General features: G+C 40.1%; 1 protein-coding gene across 4 annotated transcripts in view; it reads right to left on the bottom strand.

Annotated features, from left to right (window-relative positions):
• Positions 1-708: 708 nt before the first annotated feature.
• Positions 709-18,166, bottom strand: part of maml2 (mastermind like transcriptional coactivator 2) — a 440,629-nt gene continuing 423,171 nt past the window's right edge. For 3 of the 4 annotated variants that reach the window (XM_072577863.1, XM_072577865.1, XM_072577866.1), the window contains 3 exons: positions 17,486-17,692; positions 12,308-12,419; positions 710-2,049 (listed from right to left, as the gene is read on the bottom strand). In XM_072577863.1, the coding sequence (XP_072433964.1) occupies positions 1,046-2,049; positions 12,308-12,419; positions 17,486-17,692 (1,323 nt within the window). In that variant the 3' untranslated portion in view covers positions 710-1,045. Of the gene's footprint in view, positions 2,050-12,307; positions 12,420-17,485; positions 17,693-18,166 lie in introns of all 4 variants that reach the window. The other variant, XM_072577864.1, reaches the window with a different exon arrangement.

The following is an 18,166-nucleotide window of genomic DNA, read 5'->3' as shown; positions in this document are numbered from 1 at the left end:
AATCCTATTGCTGAATGTTGTCAGGGCCTGTAGTCTTTGCAGGATCCAATGCCTTCAACTGTTTCTTGATATCACATGGAGTGTCAGAAGTCACAGGCACATTGAAAGTACTAAGGAGGAAACTTTTATCTTCAGAGAAGCCATATACAGTGTCATTTGTGAGTGTCCAGGGAACATGAGAATGAATTTCAGAGATGATAGTATGTTCAAGGCTCTATCACAAACCCAAACTGAAAACTAAAGAAGCTCAACCAATACACAACAGGCAGGCTAGAATGTCACACATTCCAGATTTGAACTTAAGATGTGTAGAAGCTTACTTTGAACTGTGAATCTGTAAGCTCTTTGACATAGTCTGGGCTGATACACATTCATGATTTGTAAAACCTGTCCTGTCTTCATGATAAAGAGAAAATATACAATGACACTAATAACCATATCTACTGTTTAACTTACAAACAGTCCAATGTAGCAGAATGATAACGGAATTTATAACTAAAACTAATAATTTTAGCATGTTTTTCCACAAAAGTTCACAATGGATAAGTGTACATCAATGAAAATGTTTATAAAATAATAATTATACTGTAAAACATTTAAAAGATACTACTGTATGCATTTGAAACCAATAAGTAGATCACTGATCTAACATAAGTCAATTTAAAACTATTGCAGAAAATAAACATGTACAATTTAATTTTCGTAAATAAACATATTTCACTACAAGGATTCACAGAACTTTTTCAGAAAACGTATAAATATAATGTTCTTACACAGAATATGATTTTCAGTTAAAAACATATTTTACAAAATATATTTCTAAGCAATTACATTTATATATTTTGAGTATTGTAATATACACTTCATGATGTACTGGTATATTTTTACAGTGCACGTCCATTCAGCAAACTGTATCCAGTTGGGCACAGCTGTGCACACTTGCGATTCCTGTGGGATGCTTTGTCAACTAGCTACAGGCACAGTTAAATTCTGTCCATCAGTACTGCTCCACAGATGGATAACATTTAACAATCCTCAAAGTTTTTCAGGAATGCTGCCCCAAAATTTCATCAAGATTTAAGTCTTTCATCCAGTCATCATTGCCAGTGCTATTTTTTATCAATGAGTCAAGGAAATCTGAGTCACTGCTGAGTCCAGAAAGTGTATTGTCAACTTGTTGGTTGAGGAAGTCAAATGCCAAATCACTATTGTGATTTGTTCCCTGGTAACATTGAGGATTCCGGTTGGTGGAAGGGAAATTGGTTGTGGGTAATATTTGCACAGCCAAGCTTGCTGCTGTCTGATTCATTATAGACATAGCTTGTGGTTGTGCCCTTGGCTGACTAACTCTTGGGGAAGGCCCACTCAGTGAACTTACGTTCTGTGCACTTATAGCTTGACTCAAAGGCTGCATCTGAACTCCAGGAGCTATTTGGTTTGGTTGTGCCATGCCTCGCTGAGCAAAATGTTGATTGGACATGTTGGGCTGAACTGCTTGATTTGGAAAGGAAGCATTATTAGAGAATCTTACATTATGTCCCAATTGTGTCTGTTTTGGAGTTATCTGCACTGCCGGTGCTGTCCAGTTCTGTGGTGCCATAGTGGAGTTGGTCATCATATTTGTAAGTCTCTGTGCAGATATACTGGTGTTTATATGGTTCAAAACTGGTCTTAACTGCTGCTGAGACATGGCAGAACTTCCAACAGACCCAGTACCAAACCCTGACATTGTAGTTCCTTGACCTAAGGATGACTGCCTTGGCACTGCTATATTGTTCTGTGTCATTCCCATTTGACTTTGATTTGTGTGATGCTGCAATTGATTAATACTGGAGGAAACAGTATATACTCCCTGCTGAGAAGCTGACATACTTCCATACATTCCTGTGCTCCTGTCACTTTGAGTTCCTGAAATAGGAGGCATTCTAGGTCCTTGGCTGCTTGCTGGATTCACCTGCAAAATGTTAGAGTTTGAAGGCACTCCGCGATGATTTGGAGCAGGGCTTGACAGAGGTTGAGAAGAGTTCAATGGCATTGCAGCTGCAGCACCTGTAAAATTAAGTTAAAGTTATTCTTTTTCATAATACACATTCCAGTATAGACTAGCATAATGGTGCAATTTACGGTGGGATAAATATAGATAATAGGTTAAACAACAAATCGTTAGCAATGCTTTCCATAGTTGAAATTTTACAAAGAAACATTTGGTGAATTTCTCAGCTGATCCAAGATGAGGTGAGAAGTGGGCTTATAGATTTGAGTTGGCGATGTAAGAATTGTTTTAAATTCATTATAATGTTTAGGCTTATCAATTAAATTATGCATAGCAATTACTGGGATTTCAATTCGGGGAAAAGGCAAAGTTAGATATTTCAATGAACAACTCAGCAGATAAATGGGTTCATTATTATTGGCTAGACGAATACCGCTCAATCAAGAAATTTCACTGACTGATCCCTGGTCAATGTCAAATGAGCAGTTGTTGTGTTGGTTGATAATGGGATATTATCAGTGACAGAGGAGAAAAAATGTACCAAAGAACAGGAAAAAGCAGTAGCAAAATAAAGACATCTGGTTTTGCTTGATTTCAATCCATTTTATCTGCTTTGTTCATTATTTCTCAGTCATTATTTCTCAGTAATTAGGTGCAACCCTCAACATAGTTGCACAACATGTGATGGTAGTTCTGCTGCCAATATAATCAAAAGAAAACTAGGTTAATGTATAAGTGGCAGCCTAGGGGCTCTTGTGGGGTAGTGGTAGTGATCTTACCTTTTGGCCAGAATCTAATAAGTTCAAGCCCCAATTGCTTCAGAGATGTGCCATAACACATCTATTCCTAGAACAAGCTGATTAAAAATAACTGTAATGGCAGCCTGTTTTCTATATCCTGCTAAGCTCTTCCTATTCATATACCTATCCAAATACTTTTATATGTAATTATATCCACCTTTAACTTTTCCTCTGGCAGCTCATTCCATACATGCTCCACACCCTGTATGAAAAAGTTACCCCTCAAATCCTTTTTAAATCTTTCCCCTCTCACCTTTAACATATGCCCTCTAGTTCTGACTCCCCTACCCTATGCACCCTAGCCATGCTCCTCATGATTTTATAAACCTCTGTAAGGTCACCCCTCAGCCTCTGGTGTTCCAGGGAAAATAACCCCAGCCTATTCAGCCTCAAACCTTTCAACACTGGTAACATCCTTTTAAATCATTTCTGCATCCTTTCAAGTTTAACAACATCTTACCTACAGCAGGGAGACCAGAATTAAATGCAGTATTCCAAATGTTGCCTAACAATATCCTATAAAGCCTTAATATAACATCTCAACTCTTGTATTCAATGTACTAACCAATAAAAGCGTGTACCAAGGCTAAATGGGCCGCTCAAAATGACAGATCTATGAAAATGGACAATAAATGAAGCATGCTGGGAAATTGAGACAAACCTTCACTAAGGTGACTGTGCTAATAAACATATTGCAGAATCCAGACAGGCTGCAGCTACAGATAGTCAGGCAACATCCCAGGAGCAGGAGAATCAAAGTTTCGGGCATAAGCTCTTCATCAAAAATGGTGAAGGGTTTATGCCTGAAACCTTGATTCTCCTGCTTCTCGGATGCTGCCTGACCAGCTGTGCTTTTCCAGCGCCACACTCTTTGACTCTGATCTCCAGCATCTGCAGTCCTCACTTTCTCCCGGCAGCTATAGATAGACAGTATGTAATTGACCTAGCAGCTGCAGACAATACAGTATACCATTAACGCAGTACCAATATACTGAATGCTATTCCTAGGACAATCAGAAACAGAGGCACCCTCACACCCTCAACTGGAGAGGGCTGCCTGACCTATGTGTGCTTAACACCTCAAGGAATGGATGCCTAAGGATCACCCTGCCATTAACATGTCAATGCCTGTTTGTGTCCAATTGATCGTGGTGATCGAACCCTGATCGATCTATTGGAGAACACTAAAGACCCTCCCAAAAAGGCTGGAACAACAACTATTTGCGGCAACACCACCCTCAAGAGTAGTAACTTGAGTCCAACCACTGTGAAGAGAAGTCACCCCTGGGATCACTGGGAGAAGATCATCGGCACGTGGATCATGGCCAAGCTCTAGTGTAGTCATATATGATCATCCAGAGGTAAGTTAAAGCATAAGATAGTTGATTAGATTAATAGCGTACATTGTTAGCTTGTAGTACCTTTTGTGTTATAGTATTTATTGTGGTAAATAATTATTGTTTATTATTCTTATTATTAAGAGTTGTCGTGCCATTCTAAAAGATGAGAGACTTAACAAACAAACTGGATGTTTTCAATGTATAATTTCAGTTACATCACACTGTAAATTTTTGCTATAAATTCTGTATCCTACAATCTTATACTCCATAACCACCTGATGAAGGAGCAGCACTCTGAAAGCTAGTGCTTTCAAATTTGATTCCCGCCTGTCTGTGTGGAGTTTGCACATTCTCTCTGTGTCTGCGTGGGTTTCCTCCAGGTGCTTCGGTTTCCTCCCACAATCCAAAGATGTGTAGGTCAGGTGAATTGGCCATGCTAAATTGCCCACAGTGTTAGTCAGGGGTAAATATAGGGTAGGAGAATGGCTTTGGGTGGGTTTCTCTTCGGAGGGGCGGTGTGGACTTGTTGGGCCGAAGGGCCTGTTTCCATACTGTAGAGAATTTAATCTAAAAAAACCTGTTGGACTAATAACCTGGTGCTGTGTGATTTTTCAACCTTATTGGAATAACGTATTGTTACAGAATTGGAGGCAGATAATAAGCAGTTAAAAGAAAGGGGTGGTGGGGGGGTGTGGGGGGCGAGGATTGTGAATAGTTGTTTAATGCTCACTTTTAGAGTTAAAAAAGTTAATTGATTCCATTTTCTTTAAATAGTAAAATTTGTGAGGTATTACTCATTTTAATAGATTACAAGGCAAGGTGAGCTTTTCTGGGGCATTTGGTTTAATTAACAGAGGGGTTCACCTCAGTGTCATAACACAATTAATGGCATTTAGTTTTGTCTCATATGTAGACATGTAATGTACTTTGCTGACTCAACACAGCTTCTTGTGTGACAACACTATGATTTTAAGAGGGGTATTTTGTTCTTTTTTTTAAAGAAAAAGGTTTGTAACAGAGGCACTGGGCTGTCTGCTCCAAAGATAATCAATTAAACAGCTTAGCAGGACTTGGTTTTTTTTTAAAGTTGGAGTAATGGAAGCAGCCTGAATGAATTGCATGAAGTTCCCATAGAGACAGGTCTTTGAAGCTGGGTTTGAAATTTGTAGTACATCACTCCCTGCTAGTCTCTCTCTCTCAGAGTTTTCTCATGATGTTTTTCCTCCTGGACTGGTGAAACAATGTATTTTACTGAATTTGCCTTTGCCAAGGCTGTGTGTTTATGGATATTACTATATTGCAACAGTACTGATTGGTTGTCAAAGAATACTGTTAAGTTTTTCAAAGCTGAAAACGTGTTGCTAGAAAAGCGCAGCAGGTCAGGCAGCATCTAAGGAGCAGGAAAATCGATGTTTCGGGCATGAGCCCTTCTTCAGGAATGTTAGGTTTTTCAATAGAGTTCCAGTTTCTTCATTCTTTTATTTTACTTTAATTGTAGCAAAAAAAAAGTGTATTTTGCTTCAATACTGTCAATTTGAGCAATTGAATTACATCTGGAATTGAATGCTTGGCACATGTCTTCAAAATAAGGAAATGTCAGGGTACAGAACATAGAACAGTACAGCACAGAACAGGCCCTTCAGCCCACGATGTTGTGCCGACCATTGATCCTCATGTATGCCCCCTCAAATTTCTGTGACCATGTGCATGTCCAGCAGTCTCTTAAATGTCCCCAATGACCTTGCTTCCACAACTGCTGCTGGCAACGCATTCCATACTCTCACAACTCTCTATGTAAAGAACCCGCCTCTGACATCCCCTCTATACTTTCCTCCAACCAGCTTAAAACTATGACTCCTTGTGTTAGCCATTTCTGCCCTGGGAAATAGTCTCTGGCTATCGACTCTATCTATGCCTCTCATTATCTTGTACACCTCAATTAGGTCCCCTCTCCTCCTCCTTTTCTCCAATGAAAAAAGTCCAAGCTCAGTCAACCTCTCTTCACACGATAAGCCCTCCAGTCCAAGCAGCATCCTGGTAAACCTCCTCTGAACCCTTTCCAAAGCATCCACATCTTTCCTATAATAGGGCGACCAGAACTGGACACAGTATTCCAAGTGCGGTCTAACCAAAGTTTTATAGACCTGCAACAAGATCTCACGATTCTTAAACTCAACCCCCTTGTTAATGAAAGCCAAAACACCATATGCCTTCTTAACAACCCTGTCCACTTGGGTGGCCATTTTAAGGGATCTATGTTCCTGCACACCAAGATCCCTCTGTTCCTCCACACTGCCAAGAATCCTATCCTTAATCCTGTACTCAGCTTTCAAATTCGACCTTCCAAAATGCATCACCTCGCATTTATCCAGGTTGAACTCCATCTGCCACCTCTCAGCCCATCTCGGCATCCTGTCAATGTCCCGCTGCAGCCTACAACAGCTCTCTATACTGTCATTGACACCTCCAACCTTTGTGTCATCTGCAAACTTGCTGATCCATACTTCAATCCCCTCATCCAAGTCATTAATAAAAATTACAAACAGTAGAGGCCGAAGGACAGAGCCCTGTGGAACACCACTCACCACAGACTTCCAGGCAGAATATTTTCCTTCTACTACCACTCACTGTCTTCTGTTGGCCAGCCAATTCTGTATCCAGACAGATAAGTTCCCCTGTATCCCATTCCTCCTGACCTTCTGAATGAGCCTACTATCTTGTGAATATATTTTGAAGGGGTTAGGTCTAATCCGTAACAAATTTGGAGCTCTTGTCCAGATCCAAATCTCTAATTCTAGGCTTGGTTTTGGATTATTGGACTCAAAGGTAGTGAGGAGTGAGTGCTTTTTTTAGTTTGGGCATTGAATTCAATTCATTTAAACAGCGTGTACCTTGTAAAATAATGGCTCTTTCAGTCACTACGAGTTTACTAGGAGTGGAAGAAGTTACTTCACGTATTTTACAGAAAGTGAACAAGGCAAAGCTTTTGGAATTGCTCACTGACTGGAGTTGGGTATTCTGTGTCTGAGGAAAACGGAGATAATCGTGACAATCACACAGCATTTACAATTGCCAAGAATGCCATTGGAATCTTTGGAAATGGTTGATATTCAATTGCAAATGAAGCAGCTTGAACATGAAAAAATTAGAAACAGTTTAAATTATGATAAAAAGTAGAAAAATGGCAGAATCGTCATAGAATCTATCAAAGAATGCCAAAAGTGTAGAAGCAGGCCATTAAGCCCATTGAATCCACACCCTCCCTCCGAAGAGCATCCGACCCAGACCCTACCCTATCCCCATAATCCTGCACTTCCCATAGCTAATCCACTAACTGAGACATCCCTGGATACTATGGGCAATTTAGCACAGCCAATTCGCCTAAACTGCAACTGTTGGGTGAGGGAGGAAACTAGACCGTCCAAACATGGGGAGAACATGCAAACTCCACTGCTGCTCTGAGGCAGCAGTGCTAACCACTGAGCCACCATACCACCCCAAAGAAACAGAGAGTTTTCAAACTTCAGAGATTGGAACTGAAAACTCAGAGTCAACTTAAAATGCTGGAGGTAGAGGTGAAAACTAGAAGTAGTGATGGGGACAGTGATGGAGAGCAATGTCATCATAGCCAAAGAACTAGTGGGGATCTGTTCAAATATGTCCAAGCATTTGCCAAGTTCAAAGTTAAGGTCTTTCTCATTTCATCTGAGAAAGCTTATGCAAGAGTTAGGAAGCTAAAATCAGACAGGGCCCTTGAGGAGTATAAAGGAGCAGGAAAGAGCTCAAGCAGGAAGTTAGGAGAATAGGAAAGGGCCATGAAATAACCTTGGCAAGTAGAGTTAAATAGAATCCCAAAGAATTCTATACATACACTAAAAACAAGAGGATAACTAGGGAGAAGGTAGGACCACTCAAGAATAAAGGAGGGAACTTGTGCCTGGAGACCGAGGAAGTGGGCAAGCTCATAAATGAGTACTTTGCATCGATATTCCCCCAAGAAAAGGCTATGGAAGTTGGTGAGATTAGTGTGAAGCAGGCTGATATGCCAGGGCATTTTAATATCAAGAAAAAAATGATATTGAGTCTTTTGAAGAATGTTAAGGTGGATGAGTCCCCAGGGCCCAATGGTATCTACACCAGGTTTTGAGAGAGGCAAGAGAGGAGATTGCTGGGGCCTTGACCAAGATCTTTGTATTCTTGCTAGTCACTGAAGATGTCCCAGAGTACTTGTGAATGGTTAATGTTGTTCCTCTGTTCAAAAAGGGAACAATCCAAGAAACTATAGACTGGTGAATCTCACATTGGTAGTTGGGAAGCTATTGGAGAGGATTCTAATGGATAGGATTTATGCGCAATTGGAAGATCATGGCCTAATTATGGACAGTCAGTATGGCTCTGTGCAGGGCAGGTCACATTTGTTTAGCTTGATTATATTATTCAGGGAGGCTAACAAATTGTTCAATGAGGGTAGAGCAGTGAATGCTGTCTACATGAATTTTGGCTTGCCCATAGAAGGCAGAGGGTAATGGTGGAATGGTGTTTTCTTGGCTGGAGGTCGTGACCAGTGATGTTCTGCAGGGATACTGGAACCTCTACTGTTTGTGATATATATACAGAGAAACCTTGATTATCTGAAGGACACAGGCAGGGAGTATCTTGATTGGTTAATTGAATTCCGGATTGTCGAATGCCAGATAACATAGTTTTGCAGAGCATCGGGACCTTGCAATCTTGCCGGGTAATCCTATATTCAGATAATTGAATGCCAAATATTTGAGGTTCCCCTGCAAATGACTTGGATGAAAATGTAGATGGGTGGGTTAGTAAGTTTTCAGTTGATACAAAGATCAATGGAGTTGTGGCTATGGAAGAAGGTTGTCAAAGGATAAAGTGGGATATGAGTGGAGAAATGTCAGATGGAGTTTAATCTGGGTAATGTGAAGGCTGCATTTTGGGATATCAAATTTAAGAAAAAGTATACAGTTAATCAGAAGATCCTGAACAGCACTGATGCATATAGGGATCTTGGGATTCAAGTCTATTTTTCCCTGAAATTGGGCATGCAAACAGATAGGCTAGTAAAGAAGGAGTATGGCATGCTCACCTTTATTGATTGGGGAATTGAGTACAAGAGTCAGGATGTCATTTTGCTGCTTTATAAGACTTTGGTTAGGCCACACTTGGGAGTATTGCTTACAAATCTGGTCAACGCATGACAGGAAGGATGTGGAGGTTCTAGAGAGGGTGGATAAGAGATTTACCAGGATGTTGCCTGGAATATAGGTATGAGCTATAAAGAGAGGCTAGAAAAACTCAGGTTGCTTTATCTGGAGTGGCGGAGGCTGAGGGGAGAACTGATGGAAGTCTATAACATTCTAAGATGCATAGGTAGGGTTGATGGTCAGACTTTTTTCTCCACAGTTGAAATGTCTCAAAATGCATTTAAGGTGAGAGGAAAAAAGTTCAAAGGAGTTGTGAGGGGCAAGTTTTTCACACATGGCATAGTAGAAGTGTTGAATGCGCTGCCAGGGATGGAGGTAAAGGCAGATATGATAGGGGCCTTTAAGAGATTTTTAGATAAGCACAAGAATATGCAAGGATTGGAGTGATATGGACCAAGGGCAGGCAGAAGAGATTAGCTTAGTTTGGCATCATGTTCAGCACAATGTTGTGGGCTGAAAACCCCACTCCTGTATTGTACTGTTGTATGTTCCAAAGTGGCTAAACAAATGGAGTGGCTGGTGACCATGTAGGTATTGTTGATCCAAATGAAGTCAATAGGCAGAGCTAGTGAGGTAATTGCTTCACTATCAGAGGAAGTATACACATTCAGTACAAAGTTTACGTTATCCAAATAGCATTGACAATTTGTCAATTGCATTATAGCCAATTTGTGGTGATGAAACATGTGTTATACCAGACCAACATGTATCAAAATTACTTTATTTGATCCTTTCAAGCTCAAGGTACATTTGGCCAGGGTTCCTCATTAGATTCCTGAAACTTGGGGAGTATGAGGAGATGAAGAAAGTTACTTTAAGTACATATGAGCTACTGCCAGAAGCCTACACTTGTCAAACGTACCTTGAGCTTGAAAGGATCAAATAAAGTAATCTTGATCCTGCAAAAGTACTAACTTGTACATCTACATTTTCATCCTATATATATCTCAAACAGCAGAGGTTTCAGTACGGATCGCTATGGAACACCATTAGTCACGGACCTCCAACCAGAAAAACACTGTTCCACCATTACCTTCTGCCTTCTATGAGCATAACAATTCTGAATCCAACTCTTCAAATCACTTTGGATCCCAGTCATCTTAAGCATCTGGATGAGCCTACCATGAGGGACCTTGTTGAAAACGTGACTAAAACTCTTGTGGACAACATCCACTGCTCTACTCTCATTGATCACCTTTTTATCCTCAAAAAATTCAATCAGGTTGACAAGACATGACCTGCCCTGCACAAAGCTATGCTGACTGTCCCTAATTAGGGCATGCTTTTCCAAATGCACATAAATCCTATCCCTGAAAATTCTTTCCAATAGCTTCCCAATCACTGATATGAGACTGACCAATCTCATGCCTGGATTATCGCTATTTCTTATCTTGAACAGAGGAACAACATTAGCTACTCACCTCTCCTCCGAGACATTTCCAGTGGCTAGCAAGGATACAAAGATCTTGGTCAAGGCCCCAGCAACCTCCGCTCATGCCTCTCTCAATAGCCTGGTGTAGATATCATCAAACCCTGGGGACCTATCCATCTTAATGCTTTTCACAATACCTAACACCACTTCTTTCTTGATCTCAAAATGCCCTAGCATATTAGCTAGGTCCACACTAATCTCACTATCATCCAGATCCTTTTCCTAGGTGAATATCGATGCAAAGTACTCATTTATGAGCTCACCCACTTCCTCTGCCTCCAAGTACAAGTTCCCTCCTTTATCTTTGAGTGATCTTACCTTCTTCTCCATCATCTTCTTGTTTTTAATGTATATATAAAATGCCTTAGGATTGTCTTTAACCTGACTTGCCAAGGTCATTTCATGGCCTGTTTTTGCTCTCCTAACCTCCTCCTTGAGTTTTTACCTACTTACTTTATATTCCTCATGAGTCCTGTCTGATTTTAGCTTCCTAAACCTTATATACACTCCTCTTTTTCTTTTGACCAAAGTCACATTCTACCTTGTTATCCAGAGTCCCTTACCCTGCCATCAATATCCCTCCTCCTTACCAGAACATGACAGTCCGGAACTCTGATTTGAAGGTCTTTAAAAAATTCCCACATGTCAAATGTGGACTTGCCTGATAAAGGCTTCACCCATTTAACATTTCCTAGTTCCTACTGAATACACATGAAATAATTTGACCATTTGTATCTGAGGTGTTCTGTGGCATGGAATATTAGTGCAGCATCTTCAGTGTTGAACAATTCTTTGTTGAAGATGTGATGTTCCCTTGTCTTGGGCAGCAAGCTTTCTCCAACAGCCTCAATAAAAAGGTCTCTTAGAGTCATAGACTTTGTCAACATAGAAACAGATCCTTTGGCTCAGTATAGACATGTGGTCCTGGCATTTTAAGTACTCACCCAGATGCTTCTTGAATGTTGCAAGAGTAGCTGTGTCCATGTTTCATATTTCTACCGCCCTCTGGGTAGAAGACATTTTTCTCAGATCTCCTCTTGTATATCTTGATGAGATCAATGATTACTATGTATTGTTATCCATGTTCATAGCCGTTCCTCTTGCAGTTACCATACTGAGGTTGGTTTGCTCAGTTGGCATGATGGCTGGCACAATGCAGAATGACGCCAACAGTGTGGGTTAAATTCCCACACTAGCTGAGATTACCATGATGGATCCTCCTCAAACTCTCACCTTGCTGATTCTTAGGTTAAAAACCAATAATCATCTCTCTAATGAGAGAGCTGCCCTAAAGTATGCCAAGACAATGGCAACTTTAACTTTTCACCCTACCAGAATGAGATGACCATGACAATTGTAAATATTCCTGTACTAAACAATTTATATTCTTCAATAGCTATTAGAATCCATGCTATTCAGAAAAAAAAACAATTAATACAAAATACATTTATATTTTGTAACATTATTATTGCAATGTATAGAAAACAAAGTTCAAGGTGCAATATTACATTTTTCATTACCTTGAAACTGATTTGGCTGTGGAATTCCAACTAGATTTCGCCTTTGTTCTTTATAATCTGGAGGTGGCCTAGTCAAATGCCTGCTAAGTTGATCCTGTGTGTTCATTTTCTCCTAAAAAGTAAGTCAATTATTATTCAATCAGTAATTAAAAAGTAATACCTTTGAAAACAAGTCTTTCCTTTTCCTTCTTCCCTATTTCATATAATCTCAGTGGCCACACAGTGTGACAGGTGAAATGGAAATGTTAGACATGTCCTTGACATAAACTTCACCAATGATGCTGACTACTTATTTGCTAATTTGTGTCAGAGCCCCAGCCATGCAGACTGGAGGCGTGATAGAGTGGAGTCTCAACCGACTGGAGCACTATGTAGGGACGCAACTCATTACCACTTAACACGTCCACACAGCTGAATGCCAAGATTCCCCAGGCAGGATTTGAATCAAGAGATGGAGGTCTCATGTTTTGAATTTAAGGCCCTTATGGAATGGTGGTACAGGGTGGGATCCCTTGCCCAGGCTCTGAGTATTTTTGAATGGGGCATCCTCATATGAGCCTGCAAGCAATGTTGAATACCAATGATGGTAGAGCCGAATTAATTGCCCACTTGTGGGTTTTAATTGATGGGGACACAGAAAGGCTCATAAATGAGGTAAAACCTGAAAGACCATGATATACTCACCTTCACCTCCCTGCCTCCGAACCTGCCTTAATAATTCTACCCACCATATGGGGAATTCTATATGAGAAGCTATGTTCTGACACGTGCACTGAAACATTTAATATCAGATATTAGTTGCTCTGATGTGAAAGGTATGCATGTAACAGGAGAAACTTCCCTCTTATGGGGTTTCATCAGTGCATCTTGGCTCTGTTTTGACATTGCTTGAATGTCATCACAGCGCAGATGTACACTAATGGGCATATATTAGGGTGCATTGGGCAAAACAAGTTCAGTGTTTCTGGGGCCTTAAAGACAACTATTAAAGTTGTTTTCAAAATGCCTTGCCCTAGCTTCCCATAAGAAATCTCAAGTTCAGCAGTAGAGCAGAGATTCTATGATTAAATCATCATCGTCCTATGTTGGGAATACAACGAGAAGGACTCTGTGGTTTCCAAAAGGACAAAACATAGGCAAGACCAAAGAATATTGTAGGAAACCACAGAAAACATCAAGTATAGAAGGGAGACCAATCAGCCACATTGTGCTTGTGCCAGCCTGAAAAATACGTTTTAATCTAATCCAAATTTCCAGAGCTTGGTCCATAGCCAAATGGGTTATGGCATTTCATGGATATCCAAATACATTTTAAATATGTCAAAGGGTTTTAAATCAATCACCATTTCAAACTGTGATTTGCAGAGTATCAATGTTCTCTGGATGAAAAAAAAACCAACTCCTCTCTAACCTCTCTACTAATTACTTTCAGTCTATGCTTTCTGGTTATTGACTCCCCTACTTAGGGGCATAGATTCTTCTTATCTAAGCCTCTCACACAGCTTGATCAAATCTATCCTGAATCTCCTGCATTCAGAAATAAACAACCTCAGCCCGTCCAATCTTTCCTTAAGGCTGAAATCTACAGTCCTGGCATAGGAGAAACAGACCAATTCTGCCAGTGGTGTATACTGCACACAGCTGCAGTGACAGAAAATGTGTTTTAACATCACCAGATGTAACAAGACAGGTTAATGATTATTTTTGGATCTGAATAGGTCAAATTGTTCCATCACACAATCTGCATTATATGCTACATTTCCTGAAATCACTCTATTTCCCAATTTCTTGTTCATGATTTTCTTCCTCTGTAACAATAAGTGACAAAGTCTCCATCAGAGATCTAACTCTTTGAAAAGTGGGCCATTTGGATTGAAGAGTATTTCAACTGAGAACTGAATGGACGTGGAAAAGCAGGAGGACACACCCAAGCAAACAGGTTTGACCTAAACACCCCTCCAGGCGTTCCATTGGAAGAACTGCTGCACACTGTGTCTAGAAACAGTTGACCATCAGACATATTTAAAAAAGACAGTTCAAAAGTTACATAGAACATAGAAAATAAATTGATTTTTGGAACTGGTAAATTCCAGTTATTTAGAATTACAATCAGTCACATTGTGCTTGTGCCAGCCTGAAAAAATGCTTTTCAATCTAATCCAAATTTCCAGAGCTTGGTCCATAACCCAATGGGTTATGGCATTTCATATGGATATCCAAATGCATTTTAAATATGTTGAAATCACCCTTTCAAACAGTATTTGCAGAGCATCAATGTGCTCTGGATGAAAAACACATCAACTCCTCTCTCATCTCTTGTAATCTATGCTTTCTGGTTCTTGACTCACCTACTTAGGGGCATAAATTCTTCTTATCCAAGTTACAATTATCTCAATTCTTTCTTATCGACACTTTATACATTTTGCAAGATTCCCTCAAGCTTGAAGAGTTGTTCAGATGCTGTCTACGTGGATTTTTGCAAGGCCTTTGACACTGCATGGTAGGTTATTCATTAAATTTAAATCTCATGGATGCGCAGCTATCCCTTTTGTCTGAAGGAAGTGGGACCAGTTTCACCAATTGAATGAATGCGTTGGTGGAGGGATATTGGTTAGGTCAGCAGGAGAGGAAGAAACTGAAACTGTGGAGGTCTTTGCCACAGCAGTTAGATGTGTTCAGGGACTGGATGTCCATGGTGAAGATGAGGCATTGGAGGCCAGGGAAACAAAAGTCATGGAGGAGGTAGAAGGCATAGGTGGTGTTCTGAATGTTTGTGGGGAGTTCCTTGACTAAGGGGGACTGGAAGGTGTCAAGATATGAGGAGATAAGTTCGGTGGGGCAGGAGCAGGCAGAAACGATGGGTCGACCAGGGCAGTCAGGTTTGTGAATTTTGGGTTAGAGATAGAAACAGACATGGCGGGGTTCCAGGAATATGAGATTGGAGGCTATGGATGAGAAATCCCCTAAAGTGATGAGGTTGTGGATGGTCTGGAGTTGATAGTCTGGTGATGAGAGGTGAGGTCATTGTGGAGGGGTTAGTAGGAAGAGATGTCTGTGAGTTGGTGCCTGGCTTCAGTGGTGTAAATGGACTTCCAAGAATGTACTTACCATCAATCACTCGGCACAACTGCAGATCAGATTGCACATTGAAAAGGAAGGGCTACCAGTGGTTAGATTCTCTTTCCCAGACTAACCAATACTTCCAAACGACTCTTCCGCACACTCTCCCCATACTTCATGGATGTGTAATGAAAAAGTACGCTGGGCTAGGCATACCACAGGAGCAATGGGACAATCCACAGTCAGTGCTGACAGAATTCCCAGGACTATTACCAGAGACTGTACCAAAGATTCAGTGTGCCCTTCCAATGAAAGTCAGCTTAGAAAAAGCACATATTAAGTGGCACTTTGGAAAAGTGACTGAAGGGAAGCACCTGGTCTCGATCATGTTCATAATCTGGTGCTAGTCATAAAAGAATTAAATTAAATGAACAGGATAAAATATCAGGACGGGCTATGAGGTAAACAATATCTTAAAGGCTGGCATTCAAATGGAGGAATTTCCAGACTTTTAGGCTGAGAAGATTAAAGGCAGGGCTGGCAGAGGTGAAATTAAGCAAGTGTGTGATGGACAGCAATCAGATTTGGAGGAATACAAAAGCTGGACATGATTTCTAACACTTTGTAGGAGACATACAGTAATTAGCAAGAAGTACTTTTCCTCATTCACTCAGGAGACATTGGTTTTGGCTGACATTTATTATCCAATCCAGTTGTTCAATTACTAAGACATAAAAGGCTTTGATTCCAAAAATCAAACACAGAAACCTATTTCATAAATAACCACCCACAGTTCCTAAAGAAAGTTCCTAAAGAAAGGTCAATTCATGAAGCTGTGGCACCAGGGTTATGTAGTAATACTCTACCTATGATCTGCAGCAAATATTACTGGTAGGGATCAGGGTGCAGTCCTGGATGACATATTCAGTGCCATTTTCATGTAATTTAAATGCATAAAAGATTCCATGTCACCACTTTGAAAAAGACAGGGGAGGTATTCCTAATATTCTGGCCATTATTGATTCTTCGTCAATCACACATCATAAAGATTACCTGATCATTACCACATTGCTGTCTGTGGGAGCTAGCTGTTTACAACTTTGAATGTTACTGGCTGAAAATATTTTTGGTGGTCCAAGGTCAGAAAAGGGACCACATAAATGGAATTCTTCTCCTTTTTAATCTGCACTTTTCCAGATTCCTGTGCTGTCCTGTGGGTTTAATGTGATGTGAGGGCAATTTCTTATAAGGTGGAACATGATATACGATCAGATAAGAGAGTTCGGTCTCTGCAGCACACACTCGCTGTTCATTTCCGACATCAGAGGCAGATATGTATGCAACATATTGAGTTCAGGATTTTCAAAACTAATAACTTTGTCCAGCTACCTGAAATGTTAAAATGGTAAAATGAGCCAATGACTTATTGTCTTTTTTGTTTTATTGTCTCGTAAGAAGCCTTTAGTAAAGATATGCACCCAAAGGAAAAAAAACATTAGAAACAAGCACCCTTGCACTCTATGAAATATGTGGCTTAATCTATGTACATTTGTACAATGGGAAAAACGTGCTCGATTGGAAATTCACTCATTATGGTTGCTGCTGTTCTTAAAATAGACTGGAGACCTGTAATGATCATCACCAAAAGGATACAAAAACATCTCTGTAAATCAGCCATGATGTGAGGCCTGAGGGCAGTTCATGTTTGTCCATAGTGGCTTTCCAGCCTCTCAATGTTATGCTAATTTCTGTCTAATGGAGAAAATGGCAAAGGAGCCAGAGCAGGTTGCACTTAAGAGTGATTGCCTGATCCTCATTCTGGAACAGTACGATAATTCACCCCATCTCATTACTAATGTCCAGATCTCACTATTGAATTAAAATCATGGTCATTAATGGCAGTTCCTTTAGGCAAAACAGGTTTAAGTGCAGCACAGGTTAGGGAAACATTGTACACTTGCTTTCTCAATACTGAACTGGATGTCCAAGGAAACAGTTTGAAAATGAATGGGAGATAGAGTTCTAAGTGGTTTGGATATCGTACTCTGTGATTTGCTGTTAAAAAAAGTAAAACCTATTTTCTTAATTTTTAGCACAATGATGAGGAAAATAATGTACCGGATCTGCAAGGATTTGTTGACGAAGAAGCAGCTGTTTCTGATGCTCCAACAGCTGCCGCTGCATGACCTGTTTCTTCTCAATCAACTGATGCTTTATTGTTGCTTGTTGTGAATTGTTAATGTAGCTGTTGCCAGGTTTTGGATTTGGACAGGTATTCAAAATTTGGCTTGGACCTGGACCTGGTCCAACCAGAGAATTCTGATCCTGAGAAAGGAAAGAAAATATATTTCTTGTGCTAAATTTTAAGAAGTTTAGCTTTGTAGAGGGAAAATGTAATATACAGAATATCTTGAAAATCATTAACCATAGTTAATTCAGTATCATATTACATGCATTTGTTTTATTCTTTGACATCATTGTAAGCTTATTTTTCACAGAAGTTTCACAGCTTTTTTTTGTATTAGCAATTGCAATTCACATAGAAGCCAAGTCAACTCTTTAATTATTTTCATATTGTGCTCAGTAGCCACCAATGGTGACAGCTGAAGTCAGGGTGTGTGATGGATTCCTGCATATAAACCTGTGTCAGATGACTCTGTGGGATTGAAAGGTTTCCATAACTACAGATGTCTGAATTGTTATGTGATAGATTTTAAATAAAGTTTAGTTAGACTCGAACTGTTATTAGAAACAAAACTGCTGCGTAATATTTTTAAAAAGTATTGTTATATGAAGCAA

The sequence above is a fragment of the Chiloscyllium punctatum genome, chromosome 9, assembly GCF_047496795.1.
Source record: "Chiloscyllium punctatum isolate Juve2018m chromosome 9, sChiPun1.3, whole genome shotgun sequence".
In the NCBI taxonomy this organism is placed as follows: Eukaryota; Metazoa; Chordata; class Chondrichthyes; order Orectolobiformes; family Hemiscylliidae; genus Chiloscyllium; species Chiloscyllium punctatum.
The sequence above is the reverse complement of the archived record's forward strand: the minus strand, read 5'-3'. Positions and strand labels throughout refer to the sequence as shown.